Below are 27,855 nucleotides of genomic sequence, written 5' to 3'. Positions count from 1 at the left end.
TGCGGGTGTGGCCGGGGGTGTGTCCGTGAGGCGCGGCCTTAGAGGGCGTCTGCGGCCTGGCCAGGAGAGCGGGCGACCCTCGTGTGACATGCGTGGGGAGGCGAGTGCGGGGCCATGCGAGCCCCGGCCCCCTCTGGGGCGCGGCGCCCTCTTCACAAAGCCCAGGGCTGGTGGAGGTCCTGTGGCGGGGAGTTCAATCGCTCGTGGGCGCCCCGCCCGGGGCAGGCCGCGCTCCAGGAATGGCCTGGCCTCCCAGGGCGGGCACGGAGCAGTGACCTCGGGGCCTACGCACAGAGGTGAGTGACTTGTGTCCAGCCTGAGTGGACAGAGATGAGTCTATTCTGGGTGTGAAGGGAGGGTAAGGTCCAGAGGTTTGAGTCCTTGGTGCTGGAGATGGTGTCTCTGGACTGAGTGCGAAGTTAAACGGGAATCAACCCTTGAAAGCGCAACTTTGAGCCAGAGCAGTCAAGTAGAAGTGTAGCGGGGACGTTGACGACGTCAGGTCACCTTAGTTTAGACTTGTCTCCATGCCCATGTTTCAAGAGAGGAAACTCCCTGGGTGGCTGGAGAGATGGCTCACAACCATCCCTAACTCCAGTGGCAGGGGTTATAATTCCTTCTTCTGAACTTCATGGGTACAAGGCACACACATGGTGCACTTATATACACGCAAGCAACACAAACACAAACTTTCAAAAAAGAGACAGCCCCACTCCCCATTCCATCTTTTGCCTACTCCAGCACAGGGAAATAGCGGGATCTCATCTCTTCTTTTCAAAATGGTTCTACCCTGCTTGTGTACGGTGTAGTCTTGTGTAGACTTGGTATCTAGCCCTTCCTTTCCCCAGCTCTGCTTTCCAGAGATACCAACTTCCTCCAGGAGAGTAACCGCAAACAGGAAGCTACCCCTACGGGGACTAAACTTAAAGCCCAGTCTCAGGTGAGTCACGTTTTCTCCCTGCTTCCTGAAATAGTCTTGCTTTTTCACCACTTAATGATGTTTATTTTCTCTGAAAAGTTTTCAGTTTAAGAGACCTGTTCTGGGTGCTGTTTCCTCATATTCTGGTGAGCGATGGGCTACAGGGATAGCTTCAGACTGATCAGAGCTACAGGGATAGCTTCAGACTGATCAGGGCTCTTCCTCTGCCTCCCTTTTCATCTCAACAGTTCTTTTTTGGTTGAAAAAAATGACGTATCCCTTTTCTTTGTTCCACTTGTCTCAGAAGGACTTTTTTGGACAAGGATTATCTACACAGCCCTGAGTGTCTCTGTAGACCAGCCTGGCTGTGAACTCACAGAGATCCTCCTGCCTCTGCCTCCTGAGTAGAGGGATTAAAGGTGTGCACCACCAAGCCCTGCCTCAGAAGGGTTCTTATGTTCAGGAATGCAGCAATCTTTCTACCTGTTTTCTTTGATGTCTTCAACATAGGAGAAATATATTATGGCTAAGTTCCCTTTAGGGTTTGAGACAAGGGCTCAGTGGGAAGAACACTTGCTCTGTAAGTATGAGGACCTGAGTCTGAATCCCTAGTACCTATGTAAGAAGGCAAGTGTGTTCCTGTAGACCTCAGCGTTTCCAGGCAGAGGAACATACATTCTAGAGCTCTCTGGCCCATCAGCCTAGCCAAAAAGGTGAACTTCTTCTAATTTAGTGAGAAACTGTCTCAGAGCAGTAAAAGGAGCTGCTGAGCATGCTGTGCGCGCGCTCTCTCTCTCTCTCTCTCTCTCTCTCACACACACACACACACACACACGCGCGCGCGCGCACACACACACACACACACACGAGTTTTTTACTGAGCTGGTGAAATGGCTTAGTGAGTAAAGCTACTTGCTGCCACTCTGGACAACCTGAGTTTGATCTCAGGGAGGAAGGAGAAAACTGATTCCTGAAAGCTGTCTTATGGCATTCACATGCATGCTTGTGTACACCCACATACAAATAAATATAATCACTTTTTTAGGGATAAAAAAGCTTTTCTTGATCTCTAGGAACTCACAACCTGTTGACAGAAAGTCAAGGAAGCATGCAAGAGTCCAGTTTTCCTACGTTGGGTCTGGGACCCCTTTCTCTTTTCCTTTGATTTTGAGACAGGGTCTCACTATGTATCCTTGGCTAACCAGTAGCTTGCTGTGTACAACCTTGAACTCATGGAGATCTGCTTGTCACTGCCTCCTGAATCCTGGGATTAAAAGTGTCACCACAACACCAGCCCTTCATCCTTATCTCACTCTAGGCCTCCTGCCTCTGTGCTTCTATGACCTCTGCTTCTACTCCTTTCTCTTCTGAAGAGTTCTCTGCAGGTCAGCCCTTGCCACGTCAGCTGTCTTCTCAAAACTTTCCAAGGTGTCCTTGAAGACGGACCCCATCCCTAAAGTGATTAAGAAGAAGTCTGAGAAGTGGCTCCTCCTTATCTCTGACATCTGCCCTTCACTTTCATTCTCTTTCTTCCTGGAAATTTGCTTTCTTGTTCATGATCATACCCTTACACACATGGGAGAGAGGGAGAGAGAGAGGGAGAGGTAGCGGGGGGGAAGAGAAAGAATAGAAAGGGGGGATGGAGGGAGCCGGGGTGTGGCTGCTCTGTTATTTCAGGTACTCAGTATGATGCTGTATGTAGTCCCAGTAGCATTTTGAGCCCAGGAGTTTGAGATAAGCCAAGTCACTAGGGCAAGATTTTGTTTCAAAAAGGAAAAGGAAAGTCAAAACTAGTTATTTCCAGTTTTAAGAAAACATCTTACTGCTTTTCTTTCCTTTGGGAGTCACCAAATTCCAGTCTTCTTGATGGTGACAAGGTAGTAACAGATGCTGGGGGAAGTAGACCTGAGTGTAGTCGGAATCAGTCATGGCTAGACACAACATGGGACACTTAGAAAAAGTGATTTTTTTAAAAATTGTTTTCGGGAAGGAGTTTTGTAATCTGAAGACTTCCCCTCTTTTTTATTTCTGTTTAAAAACTAAAATCGATGTGGTGCACTTCTTTTAGTCCCAACACTCTGAAGGCAGAGGCAGGTGGGTTTCAGCCAGGGCTACACAGAGAAACCCTATCTGGAAAAACCAAAACCAAACTGAAACCAAAAAACCTATAAAAGCATTCTGTTGTGGTGCCACCAACGCAAGCTGCACTGCTGTATACACAGTGTGGGTTCATATTCCGAAAAATAGGCATCATTTCCTTGAATTCAAAAATTTCTAAAAACATACAGATTAAAAAATTTAGAGAAAGATGACTTGGTTTGTTTAGTAAAGCATATATGAAAAGTATTTGAAACTTTGGGGGAAAATGAGTACAAGACTGAGTATCCAGAATCTTGAAGTTGGAGCTCTGGGACTCGACCCTGTAAAAGCCTGTGGGAGGTTGTGTGAGAATGTAAATGTTCCTGGAGCAGCAGTCAGCAAGGTCTGAGAACCGCATCTGCTTTGCCGCCTTTCCCCTTTTAGCAGAGGGTACCTTTTACTTACTCTTTGTCAGTTTTGTGTGTGTTAACAGTGTATCTTGACCGTAGGCACCATGAATCCTTCCTCCCGCCCCCTCATCCGTAATCCCCCTCTTTACATCATTTCCTTTTTCTGTGAGTTGTGCATTGAATTGGTGCCGGCTGCTGGGGTGCTGCCTGTCCTTGTTGGTTTGATCTTGTGCAGGTGACCACAGCTGAGCAGTTCCTGAGTGGAGCAGCCTTGTCATATCCAGGAAGTAGCATTGTAGGTGGACTCTTCTGTCCCACCCTCCAGTTCCCAAATAACCACACAGACTTACTCTTAATTATGAGTGCTCGCCTGATAGCTCAGGCTTGTTACTAGCTAACTTTTACATTTTAAATCAACACATATTTCTTATCTATGCTCCGCCTCATGGCAGTACCTCTTTTAGCATGGCACATTTATCTTGCTTGTTTCTACATCTCCTCACAGCTCCTGAGACTCTTCTTCTTCCCAACATTTCAGTGCCCTGAGAAATCCTGCCTAGCTATCGACAAGTCAGCTCTTTATCATTAGCCAATGAGAGTAATACATATTCACATTGTACAGCGTTTCATGTCATTAGCACTCCTCCCCGTCTTCCGGCTGTTACATTCTTCCCACCCCTTCTTCCCTAGCCTTTGGGGTGTAGGACTGAGCACTGGACATTCACTTATTATCAGGACTTAGACCTGTGTCTTTGTATTAGCTGCTGTCTACTAATTCTGTCTTTGAACACTATTTGAAATACTGTGTTTGTATTGAAATATTTGGATATTAGTCTACTCGAAGCTTTCTACTGCCGAATCCTGCTGAGTTTGGACAATTAGAGGTATTTAGCTTCTGGTCAACTCAGGAGACTAGTGTTGATCTTTCTAGCGAGATGAAAATGCCTGTCGAAAAGCTGTCAGTTCTGCTCTCTGTGGCAGGATGTAGGTGGGAAGTAGAGCGCCGTTTGTTTTAGGCTGACTGGCTCAGGCAGCCATGCTTGCTCATGTTTTGCTCTAGCTCCCAGAGCGTCCTCAGCTCTCCCGGTGTTGTCAGGTGACGTGTACTGCACGTGGTCCTTCAGCCTCCAGCTCAGGGGAGTTCCCTGGCAGGGGTTAATGACACTGGGGCTGCGGAGATGGGTTTGCTGGGCAAGCATGAGGGCCTGAGTTCACTCCAACACCCATTTACCCAGTTTTTTTTTTTTTTTTTTTTTTTGTAGAACTTGATTGAGGAAGAGATACACAGCATTGCCCCCTGGCCTACACACACGCGCGCGCGCACACACACACACAACCACTTATCAACCATTTTGTCTTGTCCTTCCATGATGGTGTTAAAATGCCTTCAGAGTTGGGCAGCAGGCTAAAGTTATGATGATCTATTCACAGACTCTGGCCTGTGGGAACTAGCTTTCTAGCACACAGGCCTCCCAGCGGAAGAGCTCAGGTGTTGTTCCCGTTTGTGATTGGTTGAATGAGGACTTAGGTTTGGTACAGTGAGAGATACTCAAATTGGAGGCTGAGAAGATTGCTTTATTCATCCCCCCACCCCCCCTCTTGTTTTGAGGGAGGATCTCCAGAGGTGTGTGTATGTGTGTGTGTATGTTGTGTATGTGTGTGTATGTGTGTGTATGTTGTGTATGTGTGTGTGTGTGTATATGTTGTGTATGTGTGTGGTGTGGTATCACAGTGCAGTGTGGCAGTCAGAGGACAACTCGCAGGTTCTCCCCTTCCACCATGCGGATTCCAGAGATCAAACTCAAATTGTCAGGCCTGGCAGCAAGAACCCTCGCCCACTGAGACATCTTTTAGTCCACAATCTAAAAAGTCCAAATCTAAAATCCCAACCATTACTTCCAGCTAGGATCCTCGTCTTAGAGGAATCTCCGTCACTGTTTTAGGGTCTCTCCTTTCCTACGTTTATGGTACATTTCTCCCTGTACATGTGGGCCTAGTAAAAACAAGGTAACTCTGTGGTGTGTGCGTCACACCATCTGTGCTGGATAGTTTCCTGTCAACCTGACATAGGCTAAAGTCATGTGAGAGGAGGGAGCCTCAGTGAAGAAAATGCCTCTGTAAGACATTTTCTTAATCAGGGATGGATGGGTGAGGGCCAAGCCCATTGTGGGTGGTGCCATCCCTGGGCTTCTGTTCCTGGGTTCTTTAAGAAGTTGGGCCGAACTCGCCAGTAAGCAGCATCCGTCAATGGCTTCCTCAGCAGCTCCTGCCTCCAGGATCCGGCCGTGTTTGAGTCCCTATCGTGACTCCTTTCACTGATGGACTACAATGTCGATACATAAGTCAAATTAACCTGTTTCTCCTCAAGGTGCTGTGGTCGTGGGGTTTCATCACAACAACACTAACTGAAACTAAGATACTACCTTGTTGTTCTTATTCTACAACTTGTGTTTTGGGGCACAATATTTCCTCAGTGGCTACCATGTCATTATATTGTGACTCCTCTCCTTTCTTCCCTCTTCCTCCTCTCCCATCCCATTCCAAATTTTATATTTTGAGACATGGTCCCACATAGTCCAGGCTGGCCTTGAACTTGATATTTAGGCCTTGAATTCCTGATATTCCTGCCTCCATCTCCTAATGCTAGAATATGAGCGTGTGCTACCATGGCCAATAGGCTACATCTCTGTCTCTGTCTCTGTCTATCTCTGTGTGTGTGTATGTGTGTGTGTATTCCATGCTAGCCTCAAACTTGCTTGGAGTCCTTCAGTTTCTGCTTCCCAACTGATGTAATTACACACTCATTTCTTTTTTTCTTTGGAAAGAGGTAGATCATGTTTTAGTGTTTCTGAACATCCAGTGAAAATGATAGGCAATAGCAGGCCTTAGGCCCCAGCTGGGAGATCGGCTGTTTGGATCTTTTGAGGGTCTTCTCCTGGTTTCTTTCCTGGTCTTTGTGCTGTTCCAAGCCACACGTGTATCACAGGTTTGAGAAAGGCTCGAAGAACCTGCAGTCCTCAGGACAGCTTGGCTTTCAGTATATAGTGTCAGAAAATTCTGACATTTTCTGTGAGTGCATGCCTTTGCTGGCTGGTTTCATGTCAACTTGAGAAGAGGGAACCTCAATAAATGTTGTGATAAGATAGAGCCGTAGACAGGCCTACAGGACACTTTCTTAATGATACTAGGGAGGGCGCAGTTCATTATGGGTGTGGCCACTCCTGGCTGGTGGTCCTGGTTCTATAAGAAAACAAACTGAGCAAGCTGTGAGGAATAAGCCAGTAAGTGGCACTCCACCATGGCCTCTGCGTCAGCGCCTGCCCCGTTCCTGCCCAGTTTGATTTCCTGTCCCGACTTCCTTCAGTGATGAACAACTCTGTGGAAGTGCAAGCCAAATAAACCCTTTCCTCCATGACTTGCTTTTGGTCATGGTGTTTCGCCACAGCAATGGAAACCCTGATTGAGATGGCCTGCAAGTGTGTCTCCATCCTGAAGGCCTGGGGTGAGGGCTTGAGCACAGGGTGGGAGGTCGTTGTTCATCTGAAAGCCCTCTGCTCACCAGTGTTCATCGGAGCTGGCTCAGAAACAATGCATTTTTGTCATTTCAGGGCTTGGTCACATTTGGGGACGTGGCTGTTGTTTTCTCCCAGGAGGAGTGGGAATGGCTCAGCTCCGAGCAGAGGAGTCTATATTGGAAGGTGATGCTGGACAACTACAGGAACCTGGTGTCAGTGGGTAAGGGGTCCCCACTCCTGCCCCTGCCTCCCCTGGTCCCTGTAGCACCCTCTTCTGTCCTGTCATTCCAAGTCGAGACAGACCCCAGCATGACCACATCATGTTTTTCTTTCTTCTGTTTTTCTATGGACCTAGGGCTTTGTGCTTCGAAGCCAGATATGATCACCTTGTTGGAGCAAGGGAAAGATCCCTGGATGATGAAAAGAAAGACGACAAGAGGCCATTGCCCAGGTGAGTATGAGGACGTGGGGCAGTGGGGCTGCAGACTCACAATCTCACCAGCAGACACTGCGGCCTCATTGTAGTACCCACCTGGCTCCCCGCACAGCCAGCTTTACACCCGAAATAACAACACATAAACTGTATTCATATAAACACTGCCTGGTCCATTATATCTAGCCTCTTCTTGGCTAACTCTCATATCTTGCTTAACCCATATTTAATAATCTGTGTAGCACCACGAGGTGGTGTCTTACCTGGAAAGATTGAGCATGTCTGACCTGTGTCCATCTTGGGCCAGAGCTTCATTGCGTCTGTCTGAGGCGTCTTACCTCACTGCCTTCTTCCTCCCAGTATTCTGTTCTGTCTTCCCCACCTACCTATCTTCTGACCTATCAGGCCAAGCGGTTTTCTTTATTGATTAACCAATGAAACAACATATTGACAAATGACCTTCCCACATCACCTTGTCAGCTTGGGCTTTGCCGTCTTAATGCTCCCTCTCTGCTCTCCAGCATAGCCACATCCCCTTACAGACAAGTTACTTTTCTCTACATCCCTCCTTTGCCTTTCAGTCTTATGGACTCATCTTTTTAAAATATATGTATGTATGTGTTTATGTGTGTACATATATGTTTGTTTAGGTGAACACACCTGTGTGTATGTGTGTTTATATGTAGGCCAGAGGCCACAGGTCTTCCTCTGTCACTCTGTCTTTTTTTTTTAATAACTTTGTGTATGTGGCTGTTTTGCCTGTGCATATGTCTGCGTACTGTACACATGCATGACTGGTGCCTGCAAAGAGGACAGTAGCTCTCCTGGAACTGGAGTTACAGTTGTGAGCCACCATTCAGGTGTTGGGAATTGAACCCCGGTCCTCTGGAAGAGTAGCAAGTGCACTTAACAGCTGAGCTGTCTCTCTAGCTCCGTTTCCTGTATTTTTTTATTTTAAAAAATGATTTTGTGTGTCTGGGTATTTTGCCTGCATGTATATCTGTGTATCACATATGTACCCTCCCCCCACCATGCAGCACATAGTAAGAGCTGTTTGCTTTGTTCATGTCCTTTTAGACTTAATGGCTTTGCAGGAGACAAAGGAGTTCCCTCCAGAGGTCTTAAGTGAAGAAAAGTTATCCCAGGCAGTATGGAGAAACCAGCCCCTGCCCCGCAGACCCAAGTGCTCTGTGTTAGGAGAAAACTGGGGTGAAGATACTGTGTTCCAGACACCAAGGGTAAGCAGGGGTAACCTTCAGGCAGCTCTTTATGATTCCTTGGGCAGTGGAGAAATTCCCATTGCATACACTATTTCCTGTGGATGGATTGAGGAAAGAGTTATATTATATTAAAACATATGGTAAAACACTGTGTGTGTGTGTGTGTGTGTGTGTGTGTGTGTGTGTGTGTACAGATAGATGGAGGGGGTTGAGTCACAAACATGTTCTTCAGGTGACAGAAGTTTGATGTAGAGCAAGTGTCTGAGAACTCTGAGCATGGTCTCAGTAGTTCCTCCTGTTCCCTCTGCTGGGAGAATTCCTCCCTTGGAAGATGAGAATATCCACTTTCCTCTGAAGCACGATTAATAAAAACTCAGAGAGAGAGAGAGAGAGAGAGAGAGAGAGAGAGACAGAGAGAGAGACAGAGAGAGATATTAGGGTTCAACCTGAAGATTGAAAAAGCAAAACAGCCGCCCCTGGCTATTACCTCGACCTTGGTCCAAAATGGCAATCCTGCCTCCAGGAATCTCAGAATGAGCCTGTGGTTGAGAGCTGTCTCCTTCCATTTTATAATCCTCTCTAGTTTTGGGTATAAAGGCATGCACCACTACCGCCTGGTTTCTGTTGCAAGCTAGTGTGGCTGCTGGGATTAAAGGTGTGTGCCTGTTGCCTGGTCTGTAGGGCTGACCAGTGTGGCTGTTTTACTTTCCTGATCCCCAGGCAAGCTTCATTAAAATACAAATGAACTGCCACTACACTCCTCACAATGTCCTGATGACCAAATGTCTCAGATTGTATTGCTGTGATAAAACACCATGACCAAAAGGAGCTTGGGGAGGAAAGGGTTTATTTCATAGTATGTCTTATGGCCCATCATCTAGGGAAGTCAGGACAGAAACTTAAGCTGGAAGTGATACAGAGGCCATGTAGGATGCTTTCTTCCCGTGGCTTTTTCAGCCTGTCCTTTGATATCTTGGACCATAGGTGCAGAGGTGGCACCACTCACAGTGGGCAGGGCCTTCCCATATCAGTCACTAAGAAAATACCCTGCAGGATTGCCTATAGGCCAGTCTGGTGGGCAGATTTCCTTAACTGAAGTTCTCTGTTCTGTATCAACTTAACATAAAACTAGCCAGCACACCAAATACAGTTTCACCAGAGTTCATCCAGAACTAATGTATGTATTGGGGTCATTTCCAGAGCTTAGGTCAGGAAATGCTGGGAGGAGAGTGGGTGACTGCAAAGTGGCTGCTCTGGAAAGTCTTCACCCGTCACGAACAGTGGCTTCTTCATAGTGTCATAGATAGAACCCCCCCTCCCCCCGTTAGGGCAGAACTGCAATCCGATGTCTGGGAGAAAGTGGCTGGGATCTCAGGTGAGGGTCCTGTGACTCTCACCTTCTCTAAGAGAGTGTCATCAACAAACAGGCTACTCTTGCTGGTCTGTTGTTAGGAGGCGTGGCTGATCGATGAAGATGGCAGCTGTTTTTCTCAGAGGACCTCACTCTATGACATCTTCATTTCTCAATACCTCAACTGTGCACTTGAGCACATGCAAGCACGCGCGTGCGCACACACACACACACAAAGTCAATTCACAATAAACCTCTATTGCTCAGAATTCAGCTGATACATATGGTCCGGAGTGTGCTGTTTACAGTGTGTGGACACATTCCACTCTACTCTGGCCATCCAGGTTCATGAATGTGTTTGTATCTTTTCAGGGCTTGAAGACCATCACAGATATGGCTAGAGACGGCTCTCCACAGCTTGCATCAGCTCCGAAGAGTTTCTGCAGGAATATGACATGGGAGAACTGTGATGACCTGGGGTCCTTAGGTAAGACCTTCTCCCTTTCAGATCTGAATCTATCTTCAGGAGCCCTTGCTTTTCATTTTTTGTTTCTTTAATATATACTTTAAAGTGTGTGTGAGAACCTGCTTATGGAGGTCAGAAAAGGGCATTAGACTCCCTGGAGCTGGAGTTAGAGGTGATTGTACACTGCCTGATATGAACACTGGGAACCAAACTCAGTCCCCTACTGGAGAAGTGCTGTCTGTATAGATCTCTCTCTCTCTCTCTCTCTCTCTCTCTCTCTCTCTCTCTCTCTCTCTCACACACACACACACACACACACACACACACACACACACACTTTCTAACTGTTCCTGCAGTGCTGTGGGATAATCCTTCTATGTGCTGTGAATATGTCTTATTCTTATGGGTTAATAATAAAGCTGATTGGTCCATAGCAAAGCAGGATGTTGAGGACTGGGATGAAGAAGGGTGGGGAGAAGGAGAAGCCAGTGAGCATCTAAGAGGACAAGTAAAGCCACGAGCCATGGTTATCGTGGCAATACATAGGTTAACAAATGGGTTTATTTTAAATGTAAGAGCTGGTTAGTAATAAGCCTGAACTATTGGCTGAGTATTCCGTAATTAATAAAAGCTTTTGTGTGTTTATTTGGGACCGGGCTCTTGGGACAGGAAAACTCTGCCTCTGTTTATACTATAGTAATAGTTCTTTTCTGTCAGAGTCAGGAAATGGCTTACTCAATTTCAGGGTGACAAGATTATGAGCACATACTGTCTCATTTACTCCTTTAGGATACTGTGTTTCCAGAGCAGATTTTGTCTCTTTGCTAGGGCAAGAGAAGATGCCCTCTGTGGTGCAAAGAGAGCTGGCACCAGGCTTGTTCTCAGGCGAGTGTGGAGATGGTATGGTGACGTCACTGTTGCTCTGGATAGGATACAAATACTCACCACCACACACTGGAAACTGTCAAGTCTGACGAGTCTAAAGAGAAATATCACAATCTTAGATTTCAGAATGACTCCTTTCTTTGTGTCTTCTTTTAACAGCTCATTTCTGTTGGTGGAGACTGCTTGTTTTTTTCCCAGCCACCCAGGCCCGAAATAATCACACAGAAGGTTTATTAATTACAACACTGCTTGGCCTATCAGCTTATGCATACTCTTAGCTAACTCTTACATCTTAAATTAACTCACCTCTATTAATCTGTGCATCACCACAAGGTTGTGACCTAACAGCAAGGTTCTGGCTGGCGGCTCACATCTTTCTCCTTTGGTGGCTACATGGCATCTCCCTAACTCTGCCTAACTCCACCTCTATCTCTGCTTGGAATTCCCGCCCTGCTGTGCTCTGCCCTGCTGGTAGGCCAAAGCACCTTTATTCATTACCAAATGGCAACAGAACACACTCACAGCATACAGAGGGGACTCCCACATCACATTTCCCTGTAGTTTTTTTTTTTTTATTCTCACCCACTTGGCTGCTTGTCAGACTTTCAGTTTCTTGGGCATCTTTAAAGGTTAAATGGCTTTTTGTTTCTTTTGCCTATCAGCTGGGCATTAGTAGATGACTGGAGAAGGGGAAAGCTTGTGTGTGTGTGTGTGTGTGCTTGCGTGTGCACACGCCTCTCTAAGCCTGTGTGTGTGTGTTTGCGTGTGCACATGCCTCTCTATGCCTGTGTGTGTGCATGTGTGAACTATTGAAGAATCCCTCTAATGGAGAAGATAAGGTATCTTATATAAGATAAGATGTGGATAACTTGCATGAAGTAACTGACATTTTTGACTCAGGTATTGCAGAGAAACAAGGACATTAAAGGAGAGAACATTTTTTTTTGGATCTATTTTAGGCCAGCAGTTTGTATGTGAGGCCCAGGATCTGTTTCCAAAGCAACATCCTTCGGATGCTGAAGGATTAACAGACAGACCTTCCAGCACTAAACTTCAGTGTTCCACCTTCAGAGAAGATTGGGATTCTGAGTGTGTGTTTGAAAGGAATGGTCAAGACATATCGTTTGAGCAAGAGACAGTTACTCGGAACGAAGCCTTCTCAGAAGGGAGAGATCATGCGTATATCAAATCTGGAAGATGGTTTCATTTGAACATTTCAGAAGAGAAAAGTCATAATTGTGATTCAGGTAAAAGTTTTCCCCAAAATTCAGTGGTCGTAAAGGAACCAGGAATCTATGCAGGAAGAAAGCTTTTCAAATGTAATGAGTGTAAGAAAACTTTCACCCAGAGCTCATCCCTTACAGTGCACCAGAGAATTCATACTGGAGAGAAACCCTACAAATGCGAAGAGTGTGGGAAGGCTTTCAGCGATGGCTCCTCTTTCACACGGCACCAGAGGTGCCACACAGGCAAGAAGCCGTACGAGTGCGTCGAGTGTGGGAAAGCTTTTATACAGAACACCTCCCTTGTTCGTCACTGGAGATACTATCACACCGGGGAGAAACCCTTTGATTGCATCGACTGTGGTAAAGCCTTCAGTGACCACATAGGGCTTAATCAACATAGGAGAATTCACACTGGAGAGAAACCGTACGAATGTGACGTGTGTCACAAGTCCTTTCGATATGGCTCATCCCTCACTGTGCACCAAAGGATTCATACTGGAGAAAAACCATATGAGTGTGACATTTGCAGGAAAGCCTTCAGCCATCATGCATCGCTCACTCAGCACCAAAGGGTGCATTCTGGAGAAAAGCCCTTTAAGTGCAAGGAATGTGGGAAAGCTTTTAGGCAGAATATACACCTTGCTAGTCATTTGAGGATCCATACGGGGGAAAAGCCCTTCGAGTGTGGGCAATGTGGGAAATCCTTCAGCATCAGCTCACAGCTTGCCACCCATCAGCGAATTCACACGGGAGAAAAGCCTTATGAATGCGAGGTGTGTAGTAAAGCGTTTACGCAGAAGGCTCACCTTGCACAACACCAGAAAACTCATACGGGAGAGAAACCATATGAATGTAAGGAGTGTGGCAAGGCCTTCAGCCAGACGACTCACCTCATTCAGCATCAGAGGGTTCACACCGGGGAGAAGCCCTATAAGTGTCTGGAATGTGGGAAGGCCTTTGGTGATAACTCTTCCTGCACTCAGCACCAGAGGCTTCACACCGGCCAGAGGCCTTATGAGTGTGTGGAATGTGGGAAGGCCTTCAAGACCAAGTCATCCCTTATCTGTCATCGTAGATGTCACACTGGAGAGAAACCTTACGAGTGTAGTGCATGTGGCAAAGCCTTTAGCCATCGCCAGTCCCTTAGTGTACATCAGAGAATTCATTCTGGGAAGAAACCGTATGAATGTAAGGAATGTAGGAAAACCTTCATCCAAATCGGACACCTTAACCAACATAAGAGAGTCCACACTGGAGAGAGAACGTATAACCGTAAGAAGGGCAGGAAGGCCTTCAGGCAGACTGCACATTTTGCTCACCATCAGCGAATTCATTCTGGAGAGTCACCCGCTCACCCTTCTTTGCCTTCCACATCCAGTCCGGTGAATGTCTTCCCCAAATTAGTCTGGAATCCATCCTCACTTTCACCCTCATAATCTCAAAATATTGCCTTTCCACTACACTGCTTTGAACAATCATTTCCCTGTCACTTTGTTCCCTCTATTACAAGACAGTTCTTCATGTTTCAGTCGGGTTGAGTTATTTTTGGAGTCTCAATGTAATTAATGTGCTCATCAAAAACTTATATTCATTGGTTAATGCTTAAGATGTGCTTAGCACAGTGCCTGACCCGTACCAAGTATTATAAACGTGACTCTTTTAAAAGTTTATTTTTGAAAATGGAAATTTTATTGTGGTCAGCCCTGATAAAAATGGTGCAGTAGAAACCCGGTTTCAGAACAGGAAGGGAGTCCTCTGGGTTGTTGATGAGGCTTGCTTCTTTTCCTTGAAAGCTTGTTTCTAAGCCACGGGTATGGTGGGGTCATCTGTAATCTTAGTGTTCATGAATTCAAGGCCAGCTGGGGCAACTCAGTGAGCCCCTATCTCTAAATAAAAACGGAACAGTTGATCCCATACTGCTGAGCTAGTAGGGTAATAGAACTTTCGTGAGAGAGCTCTGCTGTAATACCCATGACAGTAAAAGGATAGGTAACATAAGTATGTAGGCCCCCCGAACAAATGAACCAAAACAGCTGGAAAAGTGCAAGGTTTTATATGTGTTTAGTTAAAACTACCAACAAATTACTTAAGAGTGGAAAAACTCTGAAGGATTTGATGTGTTTAAAGTCACTGGTTTATGAATGCATTCTTGGTAAACGTTCAATGAAGCATTCACTCGGGTAAACTGATCTATAGTAGGGGGCAGCAAACTGACTTACGAAGGCTCACTGATAATTTTTTTATGGTCTGTAATCTAAATTTTTGAAAAGGTGTTTAAAGTGGTTTTAAACATCGGAGGAGTGTTTTCAGCCCGATGACTGTGAGAAACTTGATTTCAGTGTCTGGGTAAAGCTGTGTTGGCATGCAGCCACACATTCACAGGTTCACAGTGTCTGGGTGAAGCTGTGTTGGCATGCAGTCACAGGTTCACTTACATAGTGTTGGTGGTGCTTCCGTCTCTACGGAGGGGAAGTTGTGGTGTAATGAAGGCTATCTGGCTCAGAGAGCCAAAGTAGAGTTTTATTGAGCCACAGCCATGGTCATTGGTTTATCAACAATCTTTGGCTCTTTTTTATTTTGCTTTTTAACAGTGGCAGAGTTGATTAATTGCACAGGAGACTGTATGGCCACATTAAGCCATAAATATTTAAAGTTGAAAATAGAGGAGAATGCACATAAGTTTCTAACCTCATGGCAATAGTAAACCCCGACCAAAGACTCAAACACAAGCCCAAGAATATTGGGCTTCGCAGGTTAAGGTAGCTGTTGCCAATCCTGATGACCTGAGTTTGATTCTTGGAACTCATGTGGTGGAGGGAGAAAACTCCCTCATGAGAGTTGTCCTCAAGACCGTCACACCTTCACACAAGTGCTGTCACATGCACACTACAAATACAAGCAACAGATGCTCTAAAAATGCAGCTTATAGAGCAAGTTATGAAGAGATGACATTATTAAATGACATATAACTCAATAAAATATATATTAAGAAAAACCACTAAAATGTTTATGAATTATCTTTCCAAAACGAGTCCCATGAGGATATGTTGACAACTTCAGGAAACATTCAGGCAAGAATATAAATTCTTTTAAGGGTTTTTTTTTGACAGGGTCTGCTATGTAGTCCAGGCTGTCTTTGAATTCATAGAGATCTGTCTGCCCTGCCTCCCAAGTACTTGGATTTTTGTTTTTTTTTTGTGTGTGTGCCACATGTGTTTGTGTACCCACAGAGGCCAGAAGAGAGCTCTGGATCCTCAAGGGAGCAACTCAAAACAGGAATTTAAAAATTCCCAATACACTAATTTAATACATGTTGTGGAACGACAGGAGGAAGATATTTAATGTCTCCTTTTATTTTACTTTATATTGTTCCATTATGAGCAGAATACTTTGTACCTGTAGTGAGGGCACTGCAGTTCCTAACATACAAGTCTCAAATCTGCCAAGCTGGTTCAGACAGTGTTTGCGGGCACTGCATCGTGTGACCGCATCCACAGAGCAAAGTACCCGTGTTCAGAAGCAAGGCTGCAGCATGAGACTGCCACCAAAGTACCCGTGTTCAGAAGCAAGGCTGCAGCATGAGACTGCCACCAAAGTACCCGTGTTCAGAAGCAAGGCTGCAGTATGAGACTGCCACCAAAGTACCCGTGTTCAGAAGCAAGGCTGCAGCATGAGACTGCCACCAACGAGACCTCAGTTTCACTGTGTGTCAGATTCCGAATGTTTGGTTGTGCATCCAGGAGCCTTTTGTTGTTTGTACCTTTTCAGTATTTACATTCAGTTACGCAGTTTTTAAGAATCTGGGATCTAGAGTTCACTGAGCCTTATAACGACTGCTGGGAACAGCCCTGGATGTGTCTGGACCTTTAGGGGCCAGAGAAATCGTCTGTCATAGTTGCACACTCAAGACATGCCATAGTGTTCAAGACCAATGTGTTTGCATAAAGGTAGTCCATTTGGCTGTTTTGGTAGACAGTCCTATTGCCTAAAGTAGCCAGGCAGCAAGAGAGAGAGTCCAATAGCTGCCAATAGAGGCCCAAATTGCCTCATCCAGCATCTTTGCCTATTAACAAGAAAATGAGCAACACCAGGCGTGCTTTTAAGACTTTAAACAAAGTTGGGGTGGTGATGGCAGACGCCTTTAATCCAAGCACCCGGGAGGCAGAGGCAGGCAGATCACTGTGAATTCGAGGCCAGCCTGGTCTACAAGAGCTAGTTCTAGGACAGGCTCCAAAGCTACAGAGAAACCCTGTCTTGAAAAAAAAAAAACAACAATAAAAAAGAATTTAAACAAATTTGCATTGAGGATAGTAGCAGTGACTTCTCACTCTGTAGACCAGGCTGACCTCAAACTCGCAGAGATCCACCTGCTTTCTGCCTCCCAAGTGCTGGGATTAAAGCCCTGTGCTACCATGCCTGACTAGTAACCTCTTAAGAGTATGCTTTAATTATACTGAACACCTGGTTGTTACACGTAGCTCTGTCTCGGTTGTCTGCCCCACAGATACTATGTGTCAAACACTCTTGTCACTGAAAATTAAGCCCTGAACAGGGTGGAGTATTGAAAAGTCTTGGAATATTCAGCCTTGCAGGGAAAGGTAAACCAGGGATGAAGGTGGGTTATGTCAGGGAGCAATAACTAAAGCACGAAATCGGTCACACAGACTCAAATCCCAAGTACATAAATCACAAAATCAAATGTTTCTCTCCTGCCTTTTGATCTGTGTCCCTAAATCTAAATCTCACCCCTTGCCTACAGCTGTCTTCTACTGCAGACGCCACAGCAGCTTCCTTGGCTTTAAAGCTTGGTCTCCCATTTTGGGCCTGTCCACTTATCTTCCCAAACTGATAGTCACTTATGAGCGGGTGATAAGTAGTCTGTCTGTACTTCTGGATCCAGACACGAGGCTGAGAGGCTTCTGAGGATTGTATTCTGAATCTGCAGACACCAATTAGGGAACAGAGAGTGGCGACCAACTGGCCTTCTGCGGAGGCTCCTTTTTCAGCCTCCTGGGACATCTCATCCTACACTCGCTGGGTGAGGACTACATATCCCAGTTGCCATTGCGGAGCACCGCACAACCACCTCCGGTAGAAAACGGAAGTCAGTGATGCTTCAATCCTGTCGGGGTCTCAGGTGGAATTCTTGCAGGGTTTGGAGTGGAAGTTAGACCTGATCTGAGAAGGCAGCTGGGCGTGGTGTTCAGGTCGGCGCGAGGGTGATCTGGCCTCCGTAGATCTGACACGCGTGTTGTGTGTGAGTGTGGGAATGTGGGACTGATCAGGAGGAGACTCTGGGGAAGTGTGAAACAGGATGCGAGGTGGGCGGGGCGGGGGGGGGCGATGTGTGGGACTTATTTCCCTGTTTGATTTCAGGTCCCAGCGGCGTGTGCTGGACCACAGTGCGTACTGGAATGAATGCAAGACCTCACTCACTATTAAATACGTGGTCTCGGTGGCAAACTCAAGAATCCATACACAGTGTCCAGGCAACTGAAGTATTTCTTGCTTGACTTTTCTAGAAGCAGACACTACTTAGGTAAGAATGAGAGATGGTTTGGGTGTGGCTAAAAAAACAAAAAGTGAAATTTGAGATTTGAGGAAGATGTTATTTGAAGTCCCAAGTGCCATAGGAAGGTGTCGTGGTCTCCAGTGCTGGTAAACTCCAGTCTAAAGATTTGGAAGGCCACTTGGGTTTACAGTGTGGAGCTGAGTACAGGAAGGGACTTTGACTTGCCCAGAGTCACTTAACCAGACTCTGCCATCTAGGTCTCGGTGTTACCCGGAATTCAGGGAGTGAATACCAGCAATAAGAACACTTCTGAGTGCCCTCGTGCTGTTCAAGGCATCAGCATTTAGTTTTTCACCTGCTCCTGCATTCATGTGGTGCACATACATGCACTCAGGTACACACACATGCACATACAGTGAAGTAAATACATATTTTAAAAAAGAAAATCAGGATTAATTCAGCTACTCTCCCCTTCATAATTAAAGGAACACGTCAGAGCAGTTGACAAGGGACCTCATCAAAACTCATTTGGCATAAAGCAAATTGCAAGCTGGTCTCATGACAATTCTCTGAAATCCGCAAGGGCTGTTTGTTGTATGGAAGTAACAGCCCTTGGGGAAATGGCTTCTGCAGGAATTCACCTCATTACATCCTGACTAGTTTCTCAGGGAGGTATATTGTGTGGTGTCTACTTGAATAAAGACTGCTGGGGTCAAGCATACTAACTTGGTGACTGTATTTCTCATTGTTTTACAGCTGTTTGATTTGTAAAAAAGTCTTCCCAGAGTTTTACTATGTAAAATGGTGAGGTTACTCCCTACTTTCTTTTAAAGGCTGGGGAGATTAAAAGAGTATTAGAAGGACTGGAGAGATGGATCAGCAGTTAAGAACACTGGATGCTCTTCCAGAGGACCTGACTTCCATTATCAGCCCCCATATGATGGCTCACAACAGTCTGTAACTCCAGTCCCAGGGAAGCCAATGTCATTTTCTGGTCTCCATGGACCAGGTATCCATATGGTACACAGACATGTAGGCAAAACACCCATACATTTAAGATAAGATTTTAAAAAAAATAGAGAAAGAATACTAAATATGCAACATATCCTATTAATGAATTGGTCTAGCTGGGGAAAGTGATGCAGGATTGGTTGGTTGTAGCTGTGTTCTTAGGTTTCCGCAGAACACCTGGTTAGTTGGTTTCAGTTGCTTGGAATGTCTATTTCACTGTTTGTCTTTCTCTCTTTCTGTGTTGTTGGTGTGTTTCTGAGTTGTATTTTTTGCAGCTTGATCTACACGACTTATTTCTCATCTGTCAGTTGTATACTTTCAGGGTGAAGCCCTTCTACAAATGAAGAACCAGGAAGAAGTGAAAGGTTCAGGAAGGAACCAAGTTGGTGAAAGCCATGTCCGTGGTGAGTGAGTTAGTGTTCCCTCCCTCCTTTCTGAAGTGAAGTCTTGTGCTTAAGGATTTGGCAGTGTTTATTTCCCTTTGAAAGTTACTAAGACTTGAAGCTTGGGGATTTTTTCCTATTTCCTCTGTTTCTGATGCTTGGAGCATGGGGGTGGACTCAACAATCCATTGCATTGTCCCCCTCAGAGTTGTTTGTTTGTTTTTTCATCTGAGAAAGGACTGGATCTAAACCTCTTCTGTTGTAAGAAGACTGCTTGTTTGTTTCCCAGCCGCCCAGCAGCTCAGACCCAAAATAACCACACAGAAACTGTGTTAATTAAATCACTGCTTGGCCTCTTAGCTCTAGCTTCTTATTGGCTAACTCTTACATATTAATTAAACCCATCTCCATTAATCTGTGTATCGTCACATGGTAGTGGCTTACTGGCAAAGTTTCAGCATGTCTGTCTCTGAGGACGGCTCCATGTCTTCTCCCTGACTCTGCCTCCTTTCTCCCAGCATTCAGTTTAGTTTTCCCCGCCTACCTAAGTTCTGTCCTATCAACAGGCCAAGGCAGTTTCTTTATTTACCAATGCTATTCACAGCATACAGAGGGGAATCCTACATCACTCTTCTTTGTGTTCAGTCCTTTTATGGGCCTCAGAAGGCAGAAGAATAATCTTTTAGGGAACTTTGAGAACCAGTGCATGCCTGGGCCCTATGAGAGTTGATAGTCTCTTAGAAACATGAAAAGGCACAAAGCACTTACATAGTAGGGTAAGTGCTCCAGGAACAGAGAAAACTTCCTGCAGAGCAGTGGGGAAGGACCGCTGACTGACCACCCGATGCAGTGGGGAAGGACTGCTGACTGACCGTCTGATGCAGTGGGAAAGGACCGCTGACTGACCGTCTGATGCAGTGGGGAAGGACCGCTGACTGACCACCCGATGCAGTGGGGAAGGACCGCTGACTGACCACCCAATGCAGTGGGGAAGGACCGCTGACTGACCACCCGATGCAGTGGGGAAGGACCTCTGACTGACCGTCTGATGCTGTAGGTGAATTAAAATGACGTCCCTTCCTTTATACGAGTGAAGGTCAGGACAGTTCACACAGCCTGGCATGAAATCTGCGTTAGTTTCTTCTTGTGCTATGATAAAATACCAAAAAGCAGCTTATGGAAGAAAGAGATTAGGTTAGCTTATGGTTCCAGGGATTAGCATCTATCATCGTGGGGGAGGCATGGAATCAAGCGGCCAGAGTAGGATACTGAAATGTCTTTTCTGAACCACACACAGGGAAGATACAGAGTGATCAGGAAATGGGATGAGGCTACACCCTTGAAAGCCACATCCCAGTGGTGTACTTCCTTTAGAAGGCTCCACTTCCTGAAGTGTCCACAACTTCCCAAAACAGCAGGTAATAAAGGGTTTGATAGCTGAGCTGATGGAGGACATTTTTCATTCAAACCACCAGAAAGTTCATTTTATTTTCTCTCCTTGCTTCCTTGGTGAAGGATCTTTGTGAAGGGAGGAGCAGCACAGTTAGACTCTGCTGAGAGAAAGTGTTGGGGGGGGGGCAGGCAGTTAGACTCTGCTGAGGGGAAGTGTTGGGGGGGGCAGGCAGTTAGACTCTGCTGAGAGGAAGTGTTGGAGGGGGGGCAGACAGTTAGACTCTGCTGAGAGGAAGTGTTGGAGGGGGCAGGCAGTTAGACTCTGCTGAGAGGAAGTGTTGGAGGGGGCAGGCAGTTAGACTCTGCTGAGAGGAAGTGTTGGAGGGGGGCAGGCAGTTAGACTCTGCTGAGGGGAAGTGTTGGAGGGGGAGCAGCACAGTTGGACTCTGCTGAGAGGAAGTGTTGGAGGGGGGGCAGGCAGTTAGACTCTGCTGAGAGGAAGTGTTGGAGGGGGAGCAGCACAGTTGGACTCTGCTGAGAGGAAGTGTTGGGGGGGGGAGCAGCACAGTTAGACTCTGCTGAGGGGAAGTGTTGGAGGGGGAGCAGCACAGTTGGACTCTGCTGAGGGGAAGTGTTGGGGGGGGGAGCAGCACAGTTAGACTCTGCTGAGAGGAAGTGTTGGGGGGGGAGCAGCACAGTTAGACTCTGCTGAGGGGAAGTGTTGGAGGGGGAGCAGCACAGTTGGACTCTGCTGAGAGGAAGTGTTGGAGGGGGGGCAGGCAGTTAGACTCTGCTGAGAGGAAGTGTTGGAGGGGGAGCAGCACAGTTGGACTCTGCTGAGAGGAAGTGTTGGGGGGGGGGGAGCAGCACAGTTAGACTCTGCTGAGGGGAAGTGTTGGAGGGGGAGCAGCACAGTTGGACTCTGCTGAGGGGAAGTGTTGGGGGGGGGAGCAGCACAGTTAGACTCTGCTGAGAGGAAGTGTTGGGGGGGGGAGCAGCACAGTTGGACTCTGCTGAGAGGAAGTGTTGGGGGGGGGGAGCAGCACAGTTAGACTCTGCTGAGGGGAAGTGTTGGAGGGGGAGCAGCACAGTTGGACTCTGCTGAGAGGAAGTGTTGGGGGGGGGAGCAGCACAGTTAGACTCTGCTGAGAGGAAGTGTTGGAGGGGGAGCAGCACAGTTAGACTCTGCTGAGAGGAAGTGTTGGGGGGGGAGCAGCACAGTTAGACTCTGCTGAGGGGAAGTGTTGGAGGTGGACTCTGCTGAGGGGAAGTGTTGGAGGGGGGAGCAGCACAGTTGGACTCTGCTGAGAGGAAGTGTTGGAGGGGGGAGCAGCACAGTTGGACTCTGCTGAGGGGAAGTGTTGGAGGGGGAGCAGCACAGTTGGACTCTGCTGAGAGGAAGTGTTGGAGGGGGGGCAGGCAGTTAGACTCTGCTGAGAGGAAGTGTTGGAGGGGGAGCAGCACAGTTGGACTCTGCTGAGGGGAAGTGTTGGAGGTGGACTCTGCTGAGAGGAAGTGTTGGGGGGGGGCAGGCAGTTGGACTCTGCTGAGAGGAAGTGTTGGAGGGGGAGCAGCACAGTTGGACTCTGCTGAGGGGAAGTGTTGGGGGGGGGGAGCAGCACAGTTGGACTCTGCTGAGAGGAAGTGTTGGAGGGGGAGCAGCACAGTTGGACTCTGCTGAGAGGAAGTGTTGGGGGGGGGGAGCAGCACAGTTGGACTCTGCTGAGGGGAAGTGTTGGGGGGGGAGCAGCACAGTTGGACTCTGCTGAGGGGAAGTGTTGAGAGGACTTGGGATTCCTGAGCTGCTTCTGGAACAGAGTATTTTTCTATTTTGAAAAGTAAGCACAGCATAACCAGGCAGCAAAGGCTAGTGAGCATCTCACCTAGGTCATTCAGACCATTGGTGCAATTATTTGCACACATTCTTTTTATTGATTTATATATGTTTTAGATTTTTGAGACAGAGTTTCGCTGTGTAGCCCTGGCTGTCCTGGAACTCACTCTGTTGACTGGAATGGCCACGAACTCACAGAGATCCTCCTGCCTCTGCCTCCTGAGTGCTGGGATTAAAGGTGTGTGTCACCAGAGCCTGGCTGCTTGCACACATTAGTTTATCTTGTAATGAACCCTCGGGTCACATGAGCCCAGGAGCCTGAGCTCAGATTTTGTTTGTCATTTTAGGGCTAGTGACTCACAGATGTGGCCATAAACTTCTGCCAAGGTGAGTGGGAATGATTGAGTCTTGCCCAGAGGCGTTTGCACAGGAAGGCGTTGTGGGACACCTACAGGAACCTGGATGTAGGGGAAGGTAGCACCAATGTTCACTGTGACTCAGTGTCTTCTCTTGCTTTATTGTTTTCCAACACCATCCCTCTTCAAGACCATTTAGATGGGTGGTTCTCAACCTGTGGGTCATGTGACCTCTTTGGGGCGTATCCAATGAGCCTTCACAGGCAAGGGTTGCCTAAGATCATCGGAAAACACAGATATTTACATTAAGATTCTTAACAGTAGCAAAATTGCAGTTATAAAGTAGCAATGAAGATAATTTTGTGGTTGGGGGACACCAAGCCACAAGGAACTGCATTAAAGTGTTACAGCATTAGGAGGGTTGAGAACTGCCGATTTATTCAACTGTAGCTCTTGCTTACAAACTTCACTGTCAGCTTTCATGTTAAAATCAGATGAGATCCCATTACTGTAGCACGAGAAGGAGCCATGATGACAGACGGAGCGGTGTCCAGGTGAGTGTAGGATGCCTGGAGCCGGAGAAGGAGCCATGATGACAGACGGAGAGGTGTCCAGGTGAGTGCAGGATGACTGGAGCTGGAGTGGTTGGCTCAGCAGTCTCTTCCTTTGGCATCTGAGGGATAATTCAGATGCTCTCCCGGATTGGTGCAGGCTGTCATAGCAGTTTCTTCTCTACTGGCATAACCTACCACATTTACCTTGTTTCCTGTGCATACCAAAGTCTTTGTTAACTTCTGCCCCTCTGATCAGGTGACAGGTAAGGAAGCTAGCTGAGCGTGAGCCAGGGGTGACTCAGGAGGCAGGATTCTTCGATCGTTTCTACTTCCGTTCCTGCTTGGATTCTTGTCCCGATTTCCCTCTGGGATAGACTGTGACCTGGAAGTGTAAGCAGAAATAAATCCTTTTCTCTCCCAAGTTGCTCTGGGTTGGAGTGTTTTATCACAGCAACAGAAAAGCAGAATAAGTAAGCATCTAATCCAAGCCAAAATAAGTTATGAATAGTCTGTAGTCGTTGGAGTTTCTAGAGATCAAAGTAGGAGTAAATGAATTGGAGAACTGTAGATCTAATGTAATTAAAGATGTATGTCTTTAAGAAAAGGAAGAAAACATATAAACTGAGGACAAATGAGAGGAAACATGTAAAACCACAAACACAAAGGACTCAAGAGAATCGCATGAAGGTCTGGGGTGTGGGTTAGCTGATACTAGACCTGACTTTGATCCCCAATGATCCCCGCCCCCTGAATACAAAGTAGCATGACATGACTCTGTTCTCCCCAGCTCCGTCACTAATGTGAAGTCTGGATGAACGGGTGGTATCCTAGGAGAATGCGGAAGTGTGGGTGAGCAGGGCTGAAAGCAATACAGGAGGCTGTTTGTCGAGTGCCTCTCCAAAGAGAATAGACCACAGTCTAGATTCACAAATCAGTTCATAAAGCCTTTGAGGAAAAACGTCCTCAACATTATTGTTTACACTGAAATGTGTCGGAAGTAGTAAGAAAGCAAGCTGTGGTCAGAGACAGCTCAGTGGGCAAGAGGACTTGCTGTTCTTGTAGAAGACCTGAGTCTGGTTCTCAGCACCCATTTGGGGCCTCACAACCACCCCTAACTCCAGTTCTGATGTACTCTTCTGGCCTCTGCAGGTACCAGGCACATACAGAGAAAACACTCGTATACACAAAACTGAAATATTTTAAGTAAAATGAAAAAGAGAGTTTACAAAATAATTGTTGATGAATATCGCATGTTGTTTGATAACAGAGTTTACCAAAACCACCCAGCATGTAAGTTGCAGGTAAGTTCCACCCATAAGTATTGGTATAAAGAAAAAACTGTATATAATATTGACCTTATGGCCAGTGATGGCTTATTCCAGGTGTGCTTGGATGGTGGTGGCGTCTGATTTAACCTCTTCTGGGCTCTTGATTTGCAAAGTTCCTTCCTAGCATGTATTAAAGGAAATGTTTATCAATATCTCTTAGATATGAAGTACATGTGGGTGACTAAAGAATTATGTCCAAATCGGGTATTTATTTATTTTTCAAGACAGGGTTTCTCTGTGTTCTGGCTGTCCTGAAACTCATTTTGTAGACCAGGCTATCTTTGAAGTCACAGAGATCTGCCTGCCTCTGTCTCCCAAGAGCTGGGATTAAAGGCATGTGCCACCACTGCCCAACATAACTGGAACATTTATAAAGAGAAAATTTCCTAGGCAGTAATTGTGGAAAGGCTTACAAATTATGCTCTGGAATATTCCACATTAGGGGAAAACTGGAGCTGTAAAGACTTGCTTGGAATCGAATCATTCAGCAAACACATTTTAGGCTTGGGACAGCCACTCATATGGATATCTTTATTGTGGAAAGAGATCACTGCTCAGTCTGGGACAAACTTCCACATGCATTCATTATCTTATCTAATACAGATTTTTTTTTTCCCATGGGAGAGAGAATATATACTTTTGGTACAGAAAATAATTCATGAAAAAGTATAAATAAGACTTTGGAGAAAAACAGGTAAAATGTAATGACTGAGAAAACATTGAACAAAATATCAAGCCTTACTCTTCCGCAGAGAATTCACCCAGGGAGAAACCCCGTGAATGTATTGAATGTGGAGAGCCTTCAGCCAGAGTGCCCACCTTCTTCAGCATCAAAGAGTAAACCCAGGAGAAAAGCCCTTTGAATGTGCTGGTTGTGGGAAGACATTCAGCCAGAGTGCCCACCTTCTTCAGCATCAAAGAGTAAACCCAGGAGAAAAGCCCTTTGAATGTGCTGGTTGTGGGAAGACATTCAGTCAGAATGCTCATTTTATTCAACACCAGAGTTCATACTGGGGAGAAAACTTATCAATGTAAGCAGTGTAATAAAGCCTTCAGCCAATGGGCACATCTTTCTCAACATCGGAGATTCGTACTAAAGAGAAAAACTCTGAATGTAAACGTAGAAAAGCCTGCGGGCAGAATATGTGTCTTGCTCATCATCAGTGTCCTCATCTGGAGAGTCATCCTCAGTCATTTCTTTCTCACCCCCATGCCACCAAGCCCTGTAGTTTCCAGTCCACAGTATATCATTGTAGTGTGAGACACAACTATGCCATTTGTGTTTCTGTGATGCTATGAAACTTGACCATCATGTGCCTCTTAGTGCTTCTTAGCACTCTTGTCAGTTGTATCTTAAAGAACCGTGTGTGGGACCACAAGGGGCAGTATTAAAAACAAGTGAGAAAGCTTCAGTGGATATAGCCAGCTGAAAGTGTGGTTCAAGGGTGTGTGGTGGCACACACCTTTAATCCCAGCATTTGCTAGGCAGAGACAGGTGGCTCGATCTCTGTGGGTTCGAGGCCAGCCTTGTCTATATCAAGTTCCAGGACAGCCAGGTCTATATTGAGAGATCTTGTCTCAAAACCCCCAAACAACCCCCCCACCAAAAAAAACCCACCACAGACAGTTTCTACACTATTTGAATTGTTACAGAGCATTAAAAAAAATTGTAGTGAAATGTTCCAACTTGTTTCATGAGGTTGATAACCTAAGAACACAATAGCACTGCAGTTTTGTAGAACTCAGTTTTTTTTTAACATTGAAAAATATGATCTGGCTGGGCATAGTCATGCACACCTTTAGTCCAAGTACTTGGGAGGGAGAGGCAGGTGGATCTCTGTGAATTTGAGGCTAGCCTGGTTTACAGAGTGAGTGCCAGGACAGCTAGAACTGTTACATAGAACAGCCCTTTCTCGAAAAAACAAAATAAAATATGAATCGGTGGATTCTCAACATTTAGGAGGCTTGAGGATTGAAGGCCAGTCTGGCCTACACGGTAAAGACCCTTTTCCAAAAGAGTGAGTAGTAGGGAAGCTAGATGTGTCCCATGGAAGTAGTCGGGTAAGTGTGTTTCTCACACATATTACATACATACATACATACATACAGTCAAACCTGCAAGCTCAGCCATAGTGCAATAACCCCAGTGTAGGTGTCAGTTAGCAGTTTGATTCTGACAGTGTGCAGATTTGTGTCTATATAGTAAGGATTGTAGTTTACTGTTCATGATACAATACTCATTCCATTGATCATGAACATTCAGTAATGGATTAGGTAGAGTTTTAGGTGCTGGAGAGATGTGGTACAAAATGGACAGTTTCAGATTGATTGGAAGAAAACAAAAATCAATACTATGTGATAAATACTGTGTATCATAAAGATAAATTATCTAAAGGTGACTATTGGGAGTGCCGGGTGTGGGCAACCTGTGATCCTCCAGATGGGCTTTGGAAGCAGAGGATAAGGGAGGAACCGTAGCCATCAGAAACAAAGGATGCAATGAGGCTACCATAGCCCTAGTGTGAATAGTTATGAGTGTCTGATGGAGAACTGGTACTTACGCAAGATCGTAAGAATTCTGTCACTCACAGGGATTAGAAACTTGGTGGGAGAGCTAGGCAGTGGTGGCACACACCTTTAATCCTATCTCTTAGGAGGCAGATCTCTTAGTTTGAGGCCAGCCTGGTCTGCAGAGCAAGTTCCAAGACAACCAGGGCTATACAGAGAAACCCTGTCTGGAAAAGCGAAAACAAACAAGCAATAAACAAAAAGAAAGAAGAAAGAAACTTCAAAGTAGGATTAAAAAAATTTTTTTTTGGTTTTACATGTGTGTTTTGTTGAGATATGATTCACATACTGTTCAATTTTATATCGGCTTCTTCTAATCATATACTCTATTCCTCTATTAAACGTGAAAAGGGAGCACAAGGCACCACTAAAAAAGTCTAGTTTGGGGCTGGAGAGATGGCTCAGTGGTTAAG

At 46.0% G+C, this 27,855-nt stretch overlaps 1 protein-coding gene across 3 annotated transcripts; it reads left to right on the top strand.

Annotated features, from left to right (window-relative positions):
- On the top strand, window positions 1-27,855 carry Zfp28 (ZFP28 zinc finger protein). 3 transcript variants are annotated; one of them, XM_075992566.1, is made up of 14 exons: window positions 48-296; window positions 849-940; window positions 7,017-7,143; window positions 7,279-7,374; window positions 8,434-8,594; window positions 10,300-10,414; window positions 11,612-11,749; window positions 12,238-13,886; window positions 17,881-18,043; window positions 19,350-19,431; window positions 22,984-23,607; window positions 23,803-23,936; window positions 24,696-24,847; window positions 25,627-27,855. In XM_075992566.1, the coding sequence occupies exons 1-9, from the start codon at window positions 89-91 to the stop codon at window positions 17,920-17,922; spliced, it is 2,628 nt and encodes an 875-aa protein (XP_075848681.1). In that variant the 5' UTR covers window positions 48-88; the 3' UTR covers window positions 17,923-18,043; window positions 19,350-19,431; window positions 22,984-23,607; window positions 23,803-23,936; window positions 24,696-24,847; window positions 25,627-27,855. The 3 variants fall into 3 exon arrangements, with proteins under 3 accessions (XP_075848691.1, XP_075848681.1, XP_075848674.1); XM_075992559.1 differs by lacking the exons at window positions 17,881-18,043; window positions 19,350-19,431; window positions 22,984-23,607; ... (1 more) ...; window positions 24,696-24,847; window positions 25,627-27,855 and having other exon boundaries at window positions 12,238-15,575; XM_075992576.1 differs by lacking the exons at window positions 11,612-11,749; window positions 17,881-18,043; window positions 19,350-19,431; ... (2 more) ...; window positions 24,696-24,847; window positions 25,627-27,855 and having other exon boundaries at window positions 1-296; window positions 12,238-15,575.

This window comes from Microtus pennsylvanicus, chromosome 1, assembly GCF_037038515.1.
Source record: "Microtus pennsylvanicus isolate mMicPen1 chromosome 1, mMicPen1.hap1, whole genome shotgun sequence".
Taxonomy (NCBI): Eukaryota; Metazoa; Chordata; class Mammalia; order Rodentia; family Cricetidae; genus Microtus; species Microtus pennsylvanicus.
This window is presented reverse-complemented; position numbering and strand designations above follow the sequence as displayed.

Coding starts and splice junctions, on each gene's coding strand:
- Zfp28 (XM_075992559.1), top strand. CDS start 89: ATGCGTGGGGAGGCGAGTGCGGGGCCATGCGAGCCCCGGCCCCCTCTG. Junction 941..7,016: donor AACTTAAAGCCCAGTCTCAG/GTGAGTCACGTT, acceptor TTGTCATTTCAG/GGCTTGGTCACATTTGGGGA. Junction 11,750..12,237: donor TGCTGTGCTCTGCCCTGCTG/GTAGGCCAAAGC, acceptor GATCTATTTTAG/GCCAGCAGTTTGTATGTGAG.